The following is a 14,338-nucleotide window of genomic DNA, read 5'->3' as shown; positions in this document are numbered from 1 at the left end:
GGATGTTTTAGTTGGTGCAGAGCAGTGCTTGCACAGAGCCAAGGGTCACTTTTCAGCTCTTCATGCTGCCCTGCCAGCGAGGAGGCTGGTGGTACTGCAGAGCTGGGAGGGGACACAGCCAGTACAGCTGGCCCAAGCTGGTCACAGCTGCCCAGCTGCTTGCTGGGTTAAATCACAACGCTGGCTCAATTTGCTCTTGACTTGATTTACGAGAGAGCAACAAAACCAAAACCTTGGCCCTACTGCTGCAAGCATCACTGAATAGAGGAAAAACTACCACCACCTATGCTTGTGAGTAGCTGGAGGAGATGGGGGCTTTCAAACCTCAGTCAGATTGAAGAAAGTAAATGTCAGTATCACAGTTCAGACAGTGACAACTTTGATTCTATCTGGGAGCTCAACTCTAGTCTCTTCTCTATCAAAGAGGAACAAGGTTATATTGCTAAAGTATCCATTAACCTGGAAGCATTTGAGAGTGACTTAGAAGTGAAAGTGAGCTTTTAAAGCAGGAAATGCAAAGAACAAACGTGTAACTTAGCAGGGTTGCCATCCCTAAAGGCTTTCAAGACTAATAAAGACTGAAAGCCCCCTGCCCTTTAATATCTTTGATACACCACATGGGAAAGAGCTGTAATTCAGTTACTAGAAACGCTGTGTGAACACAAAAAGGATAATCTAGGAGAAACAAGAATCCAGGATGGGAGGGGCTGCGTTTTCATCCTTATCAGAACAGCTGAAAAGTAAAGACAAGTTGTTGTGAGAAATAGAAGCTCATGAAGTACACCGTATCCACTGTGCCCAGTTTTCATAAGAGATAGGGTGAGAGTGAAAAAGGGGATGAGAATGAGCAAGCACAAAATTGCAAGTGAACATGCAAAAAAGAGACAGCACACGAGCAAGCAAGAAAGCAAGCAAGCAAGATCTTTCAGCTTAATCAGATGAGATAAAACAGCCTCTGTGTGCTCCATTTCCAAGCTTGGTAAATCTTTCTCCTGCTGAATCATACCATCTTCAATCTGGAAAACATACATCACCATGCTGGACTCTCAAGCCAAAAGGATTCATGGAAGTAACTTGTAGTCTTTACAGGGTAACATTAAGGGCTAAATGGTGATCCTGTCTAGACCATGAAATCTAACAGGAGTTAGTCTAAATGACCTATTTTTACTCACCTTCTGAATAACCTGGTGGTTACTGCTAAGGACAGCATATCCTGGAAACACGGCTTGTAGATTGTGCCCCAATGCAGATATCCCCTAGCACAACGAATTTTATGCAGTTTGCACATTTCATTTTTTGGGACTGAACAAAACCAGGTGAAACAGGCAAATAGAAGTGACTGTTCACTGTCAATGTTTCTAACAGATAATTAAATACTGTATTAGTATTATACCTCATAGGCAATTTGGAAAGAATGACAAAGCCATGCAGCCAAAAAAACCAAGTGATCGCTATATACAGTAACCGTAGCCATCAAATTAAATTTACAGTACTGTACCACACTGCACTTTGATTCATCATTTGTAAAGCAATTTGCAGATCTTGGCAAAAAAAAAGTTTCATTATTTTTCTTGTTTCAGAGCAAACAAATTTTGGTTTGGTTTTTGTTTTTTTTTAACTCTCCTCCTGGGTTGAGGGATCTTTTAACGTGAAGAGAAATCCATTACTAATCTGAAAACAAATCAGTTACTAGAGATTAATGTGTAACAAGAACAAAAATTAGTAATGTCTTGTAAATTAAGTTATCATTTTGAAGGCCATTGCAACAGTTAGTGCACTGAGGACAATTTTAATGTTTTTAAATTGAATGTGATTTTATTTTTTTTCCAACTAACGGAAGTCATAAAGACATTTTTTTTCAGTTTAACACTTTTAGTTAGAGTTGAAGTGTTTGCCTCCTATTATCCTGACGTACACATCACTTCAGAAGACACTATACTATCCTTCACACCTCCAGAAGGCTTTCTGTACTATTTCATCAACCACAGTGCTAAGAAGCGCTGTTTACAAACATAGAAAAGAAAAAAAAGTCAAATGGATATGGCTACTCTAGCAATTTTTGTTGTAACTTAAAAGAAAAGAGAAATTTTAAGAAAAATTACCCCTGATCTACCATACTACACGATCTACAAGTGCTACAAGACTAATTAGTCTTATTCTGTATTATTTTATGAAAACATAGTTTAAGAAGACAGTCAATTTGAACAGGAGACCCTTTGCTACGGATAGGAAAAGGAAAAGATAAACCCTTTCTAATATAATGTGAGGGTAAGTGTAATATCTTAATTAGTTAACATTTAGCAGAGATGTTAAAAGTATTTGTATTTTAATCGAATTTGTTTTACGTTTTAAGAGTTAAATCAATAACAGCAAATACAAATGTGCCATATGCAGGGTCAAAGGATTCACAAACTCTGAAGGACCAAGCCAAAAACCCCTTGAGCCAGCACTGATAATGATGCTCTCTCAAAACCACAAAAAGAACTCCCCACATTACTAAAATGGAAACAGGACAAAACCAGGTACACTTTTGAGCTAGTGCCAAGTTTAACTTTTTCAAAGAATTTCAGCCAAAATGGAAAAAAAAAGTCCCAAGAATTGCTGGGCCACAGACTTCAAATATTTGCTCCAAATGTCAAACAAAATCCATGAGTATTTTGCGTTGATACAGAACTTTAAACCCTAAATCTGATTCAGCTTCAAATTAAAATGTCATTATCATTAAATGTATCAAAACAGCCACTCATTTAATAAACACCTCAGCAAGTCACAACACATCAAAGCAGAGGCAGTAGTCAGAGACACCATTCTAGTACACTGTTCATGCTTTCTAGACATAGATTCCAAAAAGAAAATCTACTTCAGACAGAAAAGAAGAACCAAAGCATTTAATTTAGAGTCATTTTAGTGTCTAAGCTCATTTTTGTCAAGCATGCACATTTCACTGGAAATCCCTCTTTCATTGCATCCCGTGCTCTGATTTAGAGAAAGCAGTAGATTAACTGCCTTTCCAGGAGACCTGCTCAACAGACCACAAAGCAGTTTACCACAAAAACCATAAAACACTGACAGGTTTGAGAAATGAAAATTCTGTATCTTTCTCAGTTTCATTTCATTATCAGGCAAAGGAAGGTCACAAATTGATCTAATCCCTTCAACGCTGAATTTAGAGGGTATTAAATACCTTTTAAAAACAGACAGTTGCCTTAGGTAATCCTCTTTCATTGTTTGTCACAGACACATAGGTGCCTGCCATTTATAGGGACATTTCTATTCCATCACTTGAGTCAGATAACACACTCTTTCAAACACTGGAAACAAAACAGCACAATTCCAAGTAAATGCTGTCAAAGCAGGTCAATGTTCCCTAATTTTCTCTGATTCTTCAACAAAATTTTACTCCAAGCAAAAGTGAATGGACTGAAGTAGTTTACTGCACAGATATATCAAACTGCATTTCCTGTTTTGTCTGTATTCACAAATCTTTCTCCAACAACATACCTCTCCAACAGCTGCATTAGCAGGGTTCATATTTGAATCAACAGTGACAAGGCAATGTATGCAGAAAGGCAAGTTTTTTTGTTTGTTTTTTAATAAAAAAACAGCATTCATTTTCTGTTCCTCCGTCATAGGAAGCAGGAGATAAAATTCGTAGTGTTGAGAAGAACAGATCTGTTCAAGCCAAACTGTAGCTAACTTCTCTAGAAGTTACAAATTTATTTTATTTAAAGAAAAAAGGCAACAAAAATACATTTAAAAATCAAACTGGAATATTCTGCTCAACACACATCTCTAGGTTTGGGGTTTTGCTTATTTGTTTGTTTCACACTGTTTTCAAGCCCTTATTGAATTTAAGATATTAAACACAAGTCCAAATAAAAATGCTTAATCTTGTTTTACATTTAGAAAACATCTAACCAAAACCACTGTAGCACTTCCAAAATCCTTTTCCTTTTAGAAGAAAAAATGAAATTACACTTAATTTCTTAATTTAGGAAAAGGGTTAAAAAAAAATCTGTGTGAAACAGTCAGTTTTGATGAATATCTTTTCTACGAGAAATTATCAAAGCTGACCCAAACTCAGTACTTTCAGCCTCCCAAAATTCAATCTCTGTTTAATTCATTACTACTTCTCTCTCTTTTTACTTATAATCCTGCTCAAGTCAAAAACCTCAAAATTCATACTATGAGAAGGAAAGCACATTTCCTCCTGTTGTACAGAAAGACTGAAGCATTTAGACCTGTAACAGCTTCCCCAGAGGTGAGGAGAGATTTGGATCATTAAAAGGTTTGCAGCTGAAGAGTGGGAAAAGTTCTTATTTCATTGCATACATCAGGACATCCATTAGTACCACCACATCCAGGACAATTCTCTTCATATGAAGGAAAATTACTACTTAGCATTCCAACTCAGTCAAGTGTCTTACTAAGTCAGAAAGAAAAAAAAAAAAGTCCTAACAGACAGAAATTAAGATCAGAGGACAAACAAGAACCTTAAAAGAAAGAAAAATGTTGTTTGCCAAGGAGAGAACCTCCCACCTCCAGCCCAAAGTACACTTACTTGGTATGCTCGTATCAATGACTGCACAGCAAGATGATCTTCAACAAGTTTTTCAGCTTTACTTGGTGTCTGGGCCAGGCCATGGCTCTGAAGAAATGATGCCTTTCTTTCCAACTGATCTGGTAGATGGGGATCGTATGCTTGGCCAGCATTAGCATTGCGGAAAAACAAATCCCAGGACTGGACATGTGTACAGAGGAGAAAGGAAGGAAGAAAACTTATTACTTCAAATAAAGTTTCCATCAAATGCATCAGCTTCAAGCTGGAAATCATACCTCACTACATTACAGTATTAAGCACGACTAATAGCCAGCAACAGGAGAGCATAAATTCAACGCAAGATGAAAGGTCTGTATGTCCTGACTGTCTCTGTAACATCATAAGCAATGGCATAAAACAGAAGAGAATATCCCGAGTTGGAAGACACCCACAAGGATCATGGAGTCCAGCTCCTACACATGATACGCTCCACACCTCTGTAGCAACTGCATATTTTTATTTACACACAAACTTTTTTGTCTGATCTCTTACACTGAGCTTGTTCAATGGAAAACTCTCCAGCACATTTTGCTCTCCAGTAAATCATCTTGGTACATTATTCATTCACACAGCTCTTTTTAACTGATATGTTTATTCAAGCAACCAGTAATGGGTATAATAAGTTCGCTGGCTGGTAAAGAGCTATCAGGCCTATAAAACTGAAAACCCTAATAAATGAAATTAATCCATTCCTGTAATGATACTTAAAAGAATTCACGATACTTCAAGATACTCAATGAATATGCTAACTCCAAATCTGTCCGTAAGGGCCTTTCTTGAAAAAACTGTTGAAAAGCAATTACAGCTGTGCTGAGGGAGGCTTGCGGTCTACAATGCTCCCCTGACTAGCTCAGGATACCTTACTACAAAAGAAATTATGGCTCTGGTTTCAGTTGCAGGTCCTAACTTCAGGAGAATACACATTACAGAAACTGAATTACAACAAGCAGAAAATCCTTCCCTTCTATACTTTTACACAAGCCACCTAAAATACTCATTGTTTTGATTCCTTTGTGTATTCTGTAATGTAATACTAATTACACAACAGAAAAGTATTTATAAAATTTTATTTTCATTAATAAATAGTCTTCTTACAGAAATTCCTACAAGCTTCAAGGCATTCAGGAACACTACGAGGGGGCCAGCCTACAACGGCAAAGCCTCACCCAATCTTCCAAGCTTAGGTTGTAGAAGCTGGGGGGACACAACCTGTATGCAAGAATTTCATCATGAACATGTATCCAATGCCAGAGAAAAACTCTTTAAACGACACCTCTTTTGGTTTGTCATTAAGCTGCATTGCTACAAATACGCTAAACATATGTAATTAATCACACTTCTTTTATTCAGACTTGATCTAAACACAGCCTAATTTTATATGCCTTGGCAAATCAAGGCAGAACGTGCTGGTGGTCAGTTCCAGACATATGAATGAAGAGTTCATTCTTCACCCCTTATCACTTACGCTTATTTCATATTTTCTTCTTCACTTGACACATCACCAACCACAGATTAGATGACTGAATTTACAGAACATGCCATAAGTGGCCTACAAGACTGTTAGCGTAAACGTATTGCCCCTGGTATTCCCTCTTACTGTCTGTTAAGAACCATATTTTTACTCCATGCCTATACAGCACCTCATCTGGGAGTTTGCAGCCCCAAGACTGCGGTAAGCAGACACAAGACCTTTGTGTTACAAATAAGACTACTTAAACTGCAGGAATTACTTTGGCAATACACGGTTATTAACTTTCATTAAATTAATAGGTTCCAAACACACATTTTGAACTGTGACAAATGTGACATTTGGTATTCATGCAAAAGTTTTACTAAGAAATATGTTTTGGTTATCTTAAGGTTCCTTCCTCAACTTTTCGAACCCTCATATACACGCATGCAAGGATGATCATAATATTAAAAACAAACAAACAAAAAAAAAAACCTTCTCATTCAGATTTAAAAGTTATCACAGCGCAGTCCCACAAAAAAAAAAAAAAAAAAAAAGGAATATTAAACAAGTGGTCTACTGAGACAGTTGCTAACTAAAACCCAGGGAGACTTGCCCAACAGGCTACCCGTTCAAGAACATGCAGAGGACCCTTTCTTCACGCAAACTCACAAATACAAAGAAATACCTTCAAGTGTTTACACCTGAAGATGCAGCCAGCCGGGACAGAAGGAACCCACACTATTTCTTCTTATTGCATTTTTGAACTTATTGATTAGTTGAGCCGGCTTGACATTTAATCAGAGGGGAGGGAAAATACATCATTTGGCTACAGAAAATTAGTTTTTTCTAGACACACATCCATCAAAGCCTTTAAAAATTTCTGCAGTGTCTTTCAAGATTGATACCAGATTATAGTCTTCAAGTCTTGTGTATCAATGTCAGTCTTTGGCAACAGCATTTACCAAGTGACTGAACAGCCAGAAGACAAACTTGGTCTCACAGCAAACCTAGAGCTTCTCAACTAAATTAGTCATGTTCTTTAAAAAATGGTAGAGGGGGCTTATAATAGAAAAACACTTCTGTGAGAAAAAAAAAAATGTAGTGATACATGATACATTGCCCTGATTGTGTTTTTTTTTTTTTCTGTCAACAAAACTCTGTTGTAGTTAGCCACGATTTTAATTTCCCAATTAATATAATTCAAGTGATTAAGTGGCACTATTCTACTCATATAATAAAAAACGTTACATTTAGTGTAACAAGCAACATATTAGTTATCTTGATGATTTTTTTTTCTAGTGACATTGTAATACTTACCAACTGCACTGAAGATCACAAAGCCTTAGAAGACACACAGTGAGCATCACTGCATCATTCAAAAAAAAAAAAATCAAACCAAAAAAGCCCACCTTTTTTCCCCAAGTACATACAACAAGGAAGTGATTACACACTCATGGTAGAGCGGCTGCATACAGGATAAAATGGTAGCCATTATGTACTCAATATCCAACCACGCAGTTTTGTAATTAATCTTGTGATAGTAATAACTGAGCCTTGTCAAGCTTCTCCCTTATGATCTATGGCCCTGACGCCACAATTCAAGCAGAAATAATGATGCCTTTCTCAAAGCCCACATCATTTTATTCTGATTGTTGTTTTAGCTGCTTTAAGAATAGGAAAATTCAAAAGGCAAGGAAGAGCAGGAAGTCACCAGGAACTGATTTACACGAGGAATAAAAGCTCCTATGGAAATAAATGTATATCCTAGACATACAACCACGGTATATAAAGAAAGGAGACATTCTTAAGAAAAGCGCCAATAGTAGCACTGAATGTGGTTATTTCCATGTGATAGCCGTATTTCAAACAGTAGCTTTAAGTAAGCATACATGGGAAGACATGCCTAATCAATTCTTCTGAGAGGGGAATAATTTGAGTAGCCTTGATTAATTGCAGTTTCTAAGTAAAAATGGATAGAGCGTCATTTTAAAAGCCCAGAAAAAAATAAAGCTTTTTCATCTCATTAACAACAAGGAGGTACATCCCCACTGATAAGGAGATATTCATGAGGAAAAAGAGGAAAGAAAAAGTAATGTCTAAAGGCCTAGCACAAACTGGATCGCTGAGCGATGCAGGACACACTGGACAGAACAATGAAATATGAGTGGCCTGCAGAGAGATCCAAATTATTAATGATAACCATAACCAACACCAAACAAGCTGCTGGTGTCTCTGACATGGTTTTCCAACGCCTCCACTGCTTTCCATAGCAGAAGGACAAAACGACAACCTCAACTAGCGTCATACAGCTACAGCACACATTTTCCTTATTTTTAAGAAAAGAGAGTGACTGCAGTTCTCAATATTTTCACCTTTTTTTTTTCTTTGTAAAGGCCAAATTAAACAATTTCTGTCAACAAAAATTTGGGGGGTGGATAACTTAGTTTTTACCTGATGAAATACTGCGGTTTTCAAAAAATTTAAAATTAATTTTACTGATGAAACAAAGTAAGAAAAAAAAAGGTGGTCAAAACACTGTTCTCCTCCCCCACCCAACTGAAAAAAAACAAACAAATAAACAATTATTTAAGGAAGAATAGCTGTAAAGGCATTGATGGTACCCATCAATCATATCCTTTTAAGCCTCAAAAACCTGTCAAACAGTGACTTTACTTCAATTCATTACTGCTGTAATTACCTTACGCACACTAAACCTGGAAAAGAATTCACACATTTTTAAAATGCATCCTGAATCAGCAGGGATCCACTCCCTAGGCCACAACCTATTCCACCAGCACATCTGTCTGTTTGTTCCCAACAATTTATCAGTTGCTGTTCAGCTTACAAACTGCCACCTTTGGGATGAGGTGACGCAAGACCCCCAGCCTTTTGGTGGGATTTTAGCACTTCCACCCATCCCTAAGCATGAGAAAAGTGAGCTGCTGGGCTCCCAGGACCTGCTCCTTAACGCGAGGCGCTTGAGGAGGGCCGAGCCCTTCAGCACCATGGGCAGCTCCGGCAGGGCTCGGCTCAGCCTCGCAATGCCGGGGAACCTCGCCGCTGCAGAAGGTGCTCTGCTGCAAGGGGTCTGAACAAGCATGGTCCTTCCTCCTAAGGGACAGGGAGCTGACACAAGCTGATGCAACCTAATACGGAGATATCACCCTGCACAGCATTTGTGTGTGAGTTTATCCAGCGCGCACACAAGACAAAGGCTAAAATCAATGTGGAACACCAATAGCTGGTGAGGGCATCTCAAATTAAATCTATGCATTCACACAATGTACTACCTTGTCTTCAGAGTCGCTGCTGGGTTTGCCACCTCCCAACAGAGCTAAGATCATACACAGCATCCAGAAAAAAAGTTTCCAAACTGCTACTTTTGGTTCCCTTTTTTCTCCTGAACATGAGTCACTTCCTCACTCTCTAGACAGATTATCAGACTTAGAGCAACAAATTCTAAGTGACATTTTGATATACGTGCCTCAAGAATAAGGAAACACACAACCAATTTGGCAAAACATTTTGGGCACAATTCACAATGCTTCTACAGAAAATGGCTCATCTGTTTCAGAATTGATCAGACTTCTCATCAACCACCTAAGTTAATATACATGTATCACCATAAGAGAGCCTTGCTTGTCAGCAGAAAGCTTGTTAAACAAATAAACAACTCCATATGTTTTGCCCTTAAGATAGGAATTTAGCAATAACATCGCCAAAAAAAATGCAAACCACTGAAGTAGCCTGGAGAGAGACAGAAGAATTCACTTCTCAAGATACTTAAGAAGGCTTTTTTGACAATTTCAGATTCAGTTTTAAGGTTACAACTTGCAGTTAGCTAAGAAGATGGTTGTACAGTTCACTTAAGACAGTTTAGAAGTACCAACATATGCCTTTTTTTTTTTTTTTTTTTATAACATATGCACTGATATAACCCCATTATGAAAAAAAAAAAAATTAAAAGTATTTTACTTCTTGGATATTCTTCAGGATATCATTAATTACTTATCTATCTGCTTCAACAGCCTTTCCATGGAAGAATGCTGAAAGTTTCTGAGTCTAGTGTGGACTTCTCATTCTTTCAGCTGAGGTCACCATACCCATGGCTCCTCTTTACTTTTTTTTTTTTTTTTTTACACTGCAATATCACATCTTGGAACAATCAATATGTAGGAAATTAGTTTCACAGTTTTCATTTTGCACAAGACTTTCTTTCTGGACTTTTTATAACACAAGTTAAAAACAGGAAAATCAATTCCATTCTTAACCTAATAGCATCATTTACACTTAAGTTTTAGACTTACCTTATGTACACTTTTGGGGTTTTCAAGCCACGCATAATACATTTCCTCCACATAATTCGAATTACTCCCACTCAGGAACGGTTCTGAGGTTCCTGATGAAACATACCGTCGGTCATGTAAAAACACCCTTCTGGCTATATCTTGCTTTCGCAGAAGTTTAATGCCATGCCACTTCACCGTAGCCGCAAACAACTTCAGATGACTCATGGTTGTTTATTTGACAGAAGATCCAAGCCTATTAATAAGACACAAAAAAAAAAATATGGAAAAACAGCAAATGAATTTCAGAGGCATTCAGTCTCACGGTGAAAGCTGAAGTTTATGGCTAGAGTGCTCTTCAACAGATCTCAGGCCTAGGCAGGAAGTTATTTATCCTCAGGAGAGAGGCCATTCCATGGCCGATGGCTGAGCTACATGAAATGCAGTGGACCTGCTGCTGGCTGTCCCCACGCAAAGCAGTTCACCTCACAGGTCCTGTAAGCGATCACATCAGCCTGATTTCTAAGGCAATCACGACACCGCTTGTGCTGCGTGCCCCCGGAGCCCAGGTTCCATGCGAACAAACGGCCCTGCTAATCATTGACTTCTCCGGAGCTCCTGGCAACTGCAGCTGCTGTTGCGCAGCTGAAAAAAGATGTGACCTTTTAGGAAGCCAAACTGGGGTTGCTTCAACAAACAGTTCCAATCACAAATACGGTGGCTGAAAAAAGCCTGCTGCCATAAAGTTAGGCCACATGCAATGATGCTAACAAAATAATTAAATACTACCAATAATGAGTGCTAGTTAAGCCTTCATATTGACATGAATTGGTGTTACCTTAAGATATGGTTCAGTTTCATTTTCTCTCCTAACTCACAACATTTAACCCATCCTTTTAATGACCTCTTACCAACTTTTTAACAAAAAAGCAGATTCCCTTATAACTTGGAACACAATTAAAAGAAAAAAAGGGTGTGAAATGCTGACTAGCAAAGGGAATCAAAGCTTCCCTTGAGAATAAAAAGAACACACATAGCTTACTGACAGACCAAAAATAGTCTAATCCTAACGCTGAAGATGCTAAAATTGCAGAAGAATAACAGTAATGTGAAAAGAAATTATTCTTTTCACATTCTCCATGGTGCCCAGATACCTGGAAATTATTCCCCAAGGAAGTATCACCAAAATCATATAAAGCAGTATGCAACCCTCCTTTAAACAAAGGAGCAAAAACCACCTCAAAACCATGTGCTCTTCTCTCTCCGCTTGGTGTTTTCAGCCAACTGGCAAGGGTTAGGCTACTAGTATGCTGGATCCTCTACACATCAGCATTATTTCCTGTCTACCTGTATTCACTTGTCATTTCCCATTTTACAGATCTAAAGTTTATTACAACATTGACTTCCTCTTGTCCCAACACGTTGCCTATGATTAGGGCTCCTAGTCAACCACAGGGAGATAAATACCATCAGCACTGGTTTGAAACCAGAATAAGGCCTGCAACAGCTCATAGCAACTGAGGCAACAGACTTAAAAATATATTGTCTACATACATCATTCTCTCTAAGACATAATTGCACTAAAGCCACTATAGACATGACATAATTTCGCGCAACTTAGTAGCATTGCAATGTGCTCTAACAGTAAGAACTGAGATGTCACACGGCCTCTGTACCTGTGCCCATTCTGCTAGATTCTTACTGCGCAGATCTTATCCCATGTGAATCCCACCGTCTGCCACCAAACATCTGCACACATACCTCAGGGGGTGCAGATTTGTTCCTTATCATACTACAGTGACAAACTTCTCAAGCACATGTAATTTCACGTTCCTTTGTGCTAAAATGCTTGCCTGGCAGATGTGTAGATCTTTCTAGCACTCAGTGAAAAATGTACAGGAAAGTAAGAATTTAGGAGATTTGAAAATGGATGCAAATTACGCATATGACATAATATATACTAGAAACAAAGAGCTTGTAAGTGTACCAGTCACTTCCTCCAAATTCCATCTGAATTCTGAAATGGGGTCAGAACGACACTTTGAGTTATAACTACTGAACATGTCGCCTACAAGAGCAGATACGCACTACATCATTCCTGTGAAGATACAAAGACCACAGGTGAAGAAAACTGTTATCACAGACACTATTCCCATCTGATGGAAAATTAATGACTCAGTTTATACGCAGATATGAAAATAAAAAGGACAAAGCTGACAATCGTGTAATTCCAGTCAGATTTCAACTACGGATTCATTTCACTCAACGAAACTGACTTTTTCTTACTTCCTCCTCTTGCACACACCGCTGTTTAGCGCAGCTGTCAGCAGCTAATCGAACTGGAGACCACCAGCATGATCACAGACCATTCCAGCCTACTCAGCCTTCAGACTGTCGGTCAAAAATCAGTACACAGGACAGCAGGCAGAAAGCAGAAATAGGTAGAATCGTTCACTCTGCTACGCTTCCTAAATCAACCCCTGAAACGAAAACAGTGATTGGCAAGACATCAAGCTGAGCAAGAAACAACCTAAAGGAAGATATTAATTAAACCTCTACCGGAGATCTAATAAATAAGAAAGAAGCAATGAAGCAGAAAAAACACCTGATATTTAACGCACCAAAGCCCCTTTACCATGTTGGAAGTAAATGAAAGCCCTAAGCAGGTGAAAATCTCTACAGCTGTTCTGCAGTACTGGACGTGTGTCTCACAATATGAGCTAGCTTTCACCCTGGCACCCTCAAATCTGGATGTGACCCAATGTCATAGACAGTTGTGGGAATTGTTCTAGCTAGGTTTCTGGAGGGTGTAGAAGCACACGAAAAAGAAAACAAATCTGATAACAAAGTGTTTGTCCAGCTTTTTTCAAGATCACATTAAATACGTTGCGAAGGCTAGTATCTTTTGGAAGCATCTCCAAAAACTGCAACAGATCACTGAGGGGCATGGAATAGTTTTATCAAATAAAGGTGCTTCAGGAATATTTAACTCCACACGCTAAGTGCTTTTCATTTCAGCCATGGCACCACACTGTATAAAGGTGCACAGCTCTGCATCCATAAAATTGAACGGGAGGACGCTTACAGGCTACGTGTTCATAGAACCACAGAACCATTTAGGTTGGAAAAAGCCTCCACGATCACCAAGTACAACTGTTAACCTTGCGCTGCCAAGTCTATCACTAAGCCGCATCCCTAAGTACCACACCCACATGTCTTTTGAATACCTCCAAGGATGGTGACTCAGCCACCTGGGCAGCCTTTCTCAGTGCTGCGCAGACCTTTCTGTGAAGAAATTTTTCCTGTTACCCAACCTAAACCTCCCCTGGTGCAGCTTGAGGCCGTTGCCTCTTGTCCTATCACACATTGCTTGGGAGGAAACCAATCTCCATGCCGGGACAGCCTCCTTTGAGGCAGCTGTAATAAGGTCTCCCCTGAGCCTCCTCTTCTCCAGGCTCAACAAGCCCAGCTCCCTCAGCCACTCCTCAGCAGACTTGTGCTCTAGACCTTGTTCCAGCTCCGTCGCCCTTCTCTGGACCCGCTCAAGCACCTCCATGTCCTTGTAGCGAGGGGCCCAGAACTGAACACAGTACTCGAGGTGCGGCCTCACCAGCGCCGAGTACAGGGGACGCTCACCCCCTAGCCCTGCCGCCACACGGCTCCTGACACCACCCAGGCTGCTGCCGGCTCGGTGCTGCAGGGCGCGGCACCGGGCTGGTGCCTGGGTTTCTCTCCGCCCACCTCAGCCCCTCGGGCCCGACCGCCCGGCCGGCGTTTAACCGCGGAGCGCCCCCCGCCTCAGCAGGCTGCCCCCGGCACCCCCGCGCCGCCCCCCGCCCGGCCGCAGCTCCCGGCCCCGGCACCCCCCGCCCCTCCCCGCCGCGGACCGACCTGGCCGGGCCGGGCCCGGGCCGCGCTGAGGGAGGGGAGGGGAGGGGAGGGGAGGGCGGGGCCGGGCGGGGACCGTTACCTGCGTCACGTGAGCCGCGCGCGCACGGA

At 40.2% G+C, this 14,338-nt stretch overlaps 1 protein-coding gene across 8 annotated transcripts in view; it reads right to left on the bottom strand.

Moving 5' to 3' along the window:
* The window catches only part of OGDHL (oxoglutarate dehydrogenase L), a 56,885-nt gene extending 42,553 nt beyond the window's left edge, over positions 1-14,332 (bottom strand). For 2 of the 8 annotated variants that reach the window (XM_027460377.3, XM_072040079.1), the window contains exons 1-3: positions 14,231-14,284; positions 10,361-10,595; positions 4,562-4,741 (exon numbers count right to left, since the gene is read on the bottom strand). In XM_027460377.3, coding sequence (XP_027316178.1) covers positions 4,562-4,741; positions 10,361-10,567 — 387 coding nt within the window. In that variant the 5' untranslated portion in view covers positions 10,568-10,595; positions 14,231-14,284. Of the gene's footprint in view, positions 1-4,561; positions 4,742-10,360; positions 10,596-10,824; positions 10,847-12,326; positions 12,438-12,615; positions 12,820-13,566; positions 13,715-14,230; positions 14,285-14,309 lie in introns of those variants that run through there. The other 6 variants (XM_038180979.2, XM_027460378.3, XM_027460379.3 and 3 more) reach the window with 6 other exon arrangements.
* Positions 14,333-14,338: the final 6 nt, after the last annotated feature.

Source organism: Anas platyrhynchos, chromosome 6, assembly GCF_047663525.1.
Source record: "Anas platyrhynchos isolate ZD024472 breed Pekin duck chromosome 6, IASCAAS_PekinDuck_T2T, whole genome shotgun sequence".
In the NCBI taxonomy this organism is placed as follows: domain Eukaryota; kingdom Metazoa; phylum Chordata; class Aves; order Anseriformes; family Anatidae; genus Anas; species Anas platyrhynchos.
Note: the sequence above shows the minus strand (reverse complement) of the source record. Positions and strands in the feature narration are given on the sequence as shown.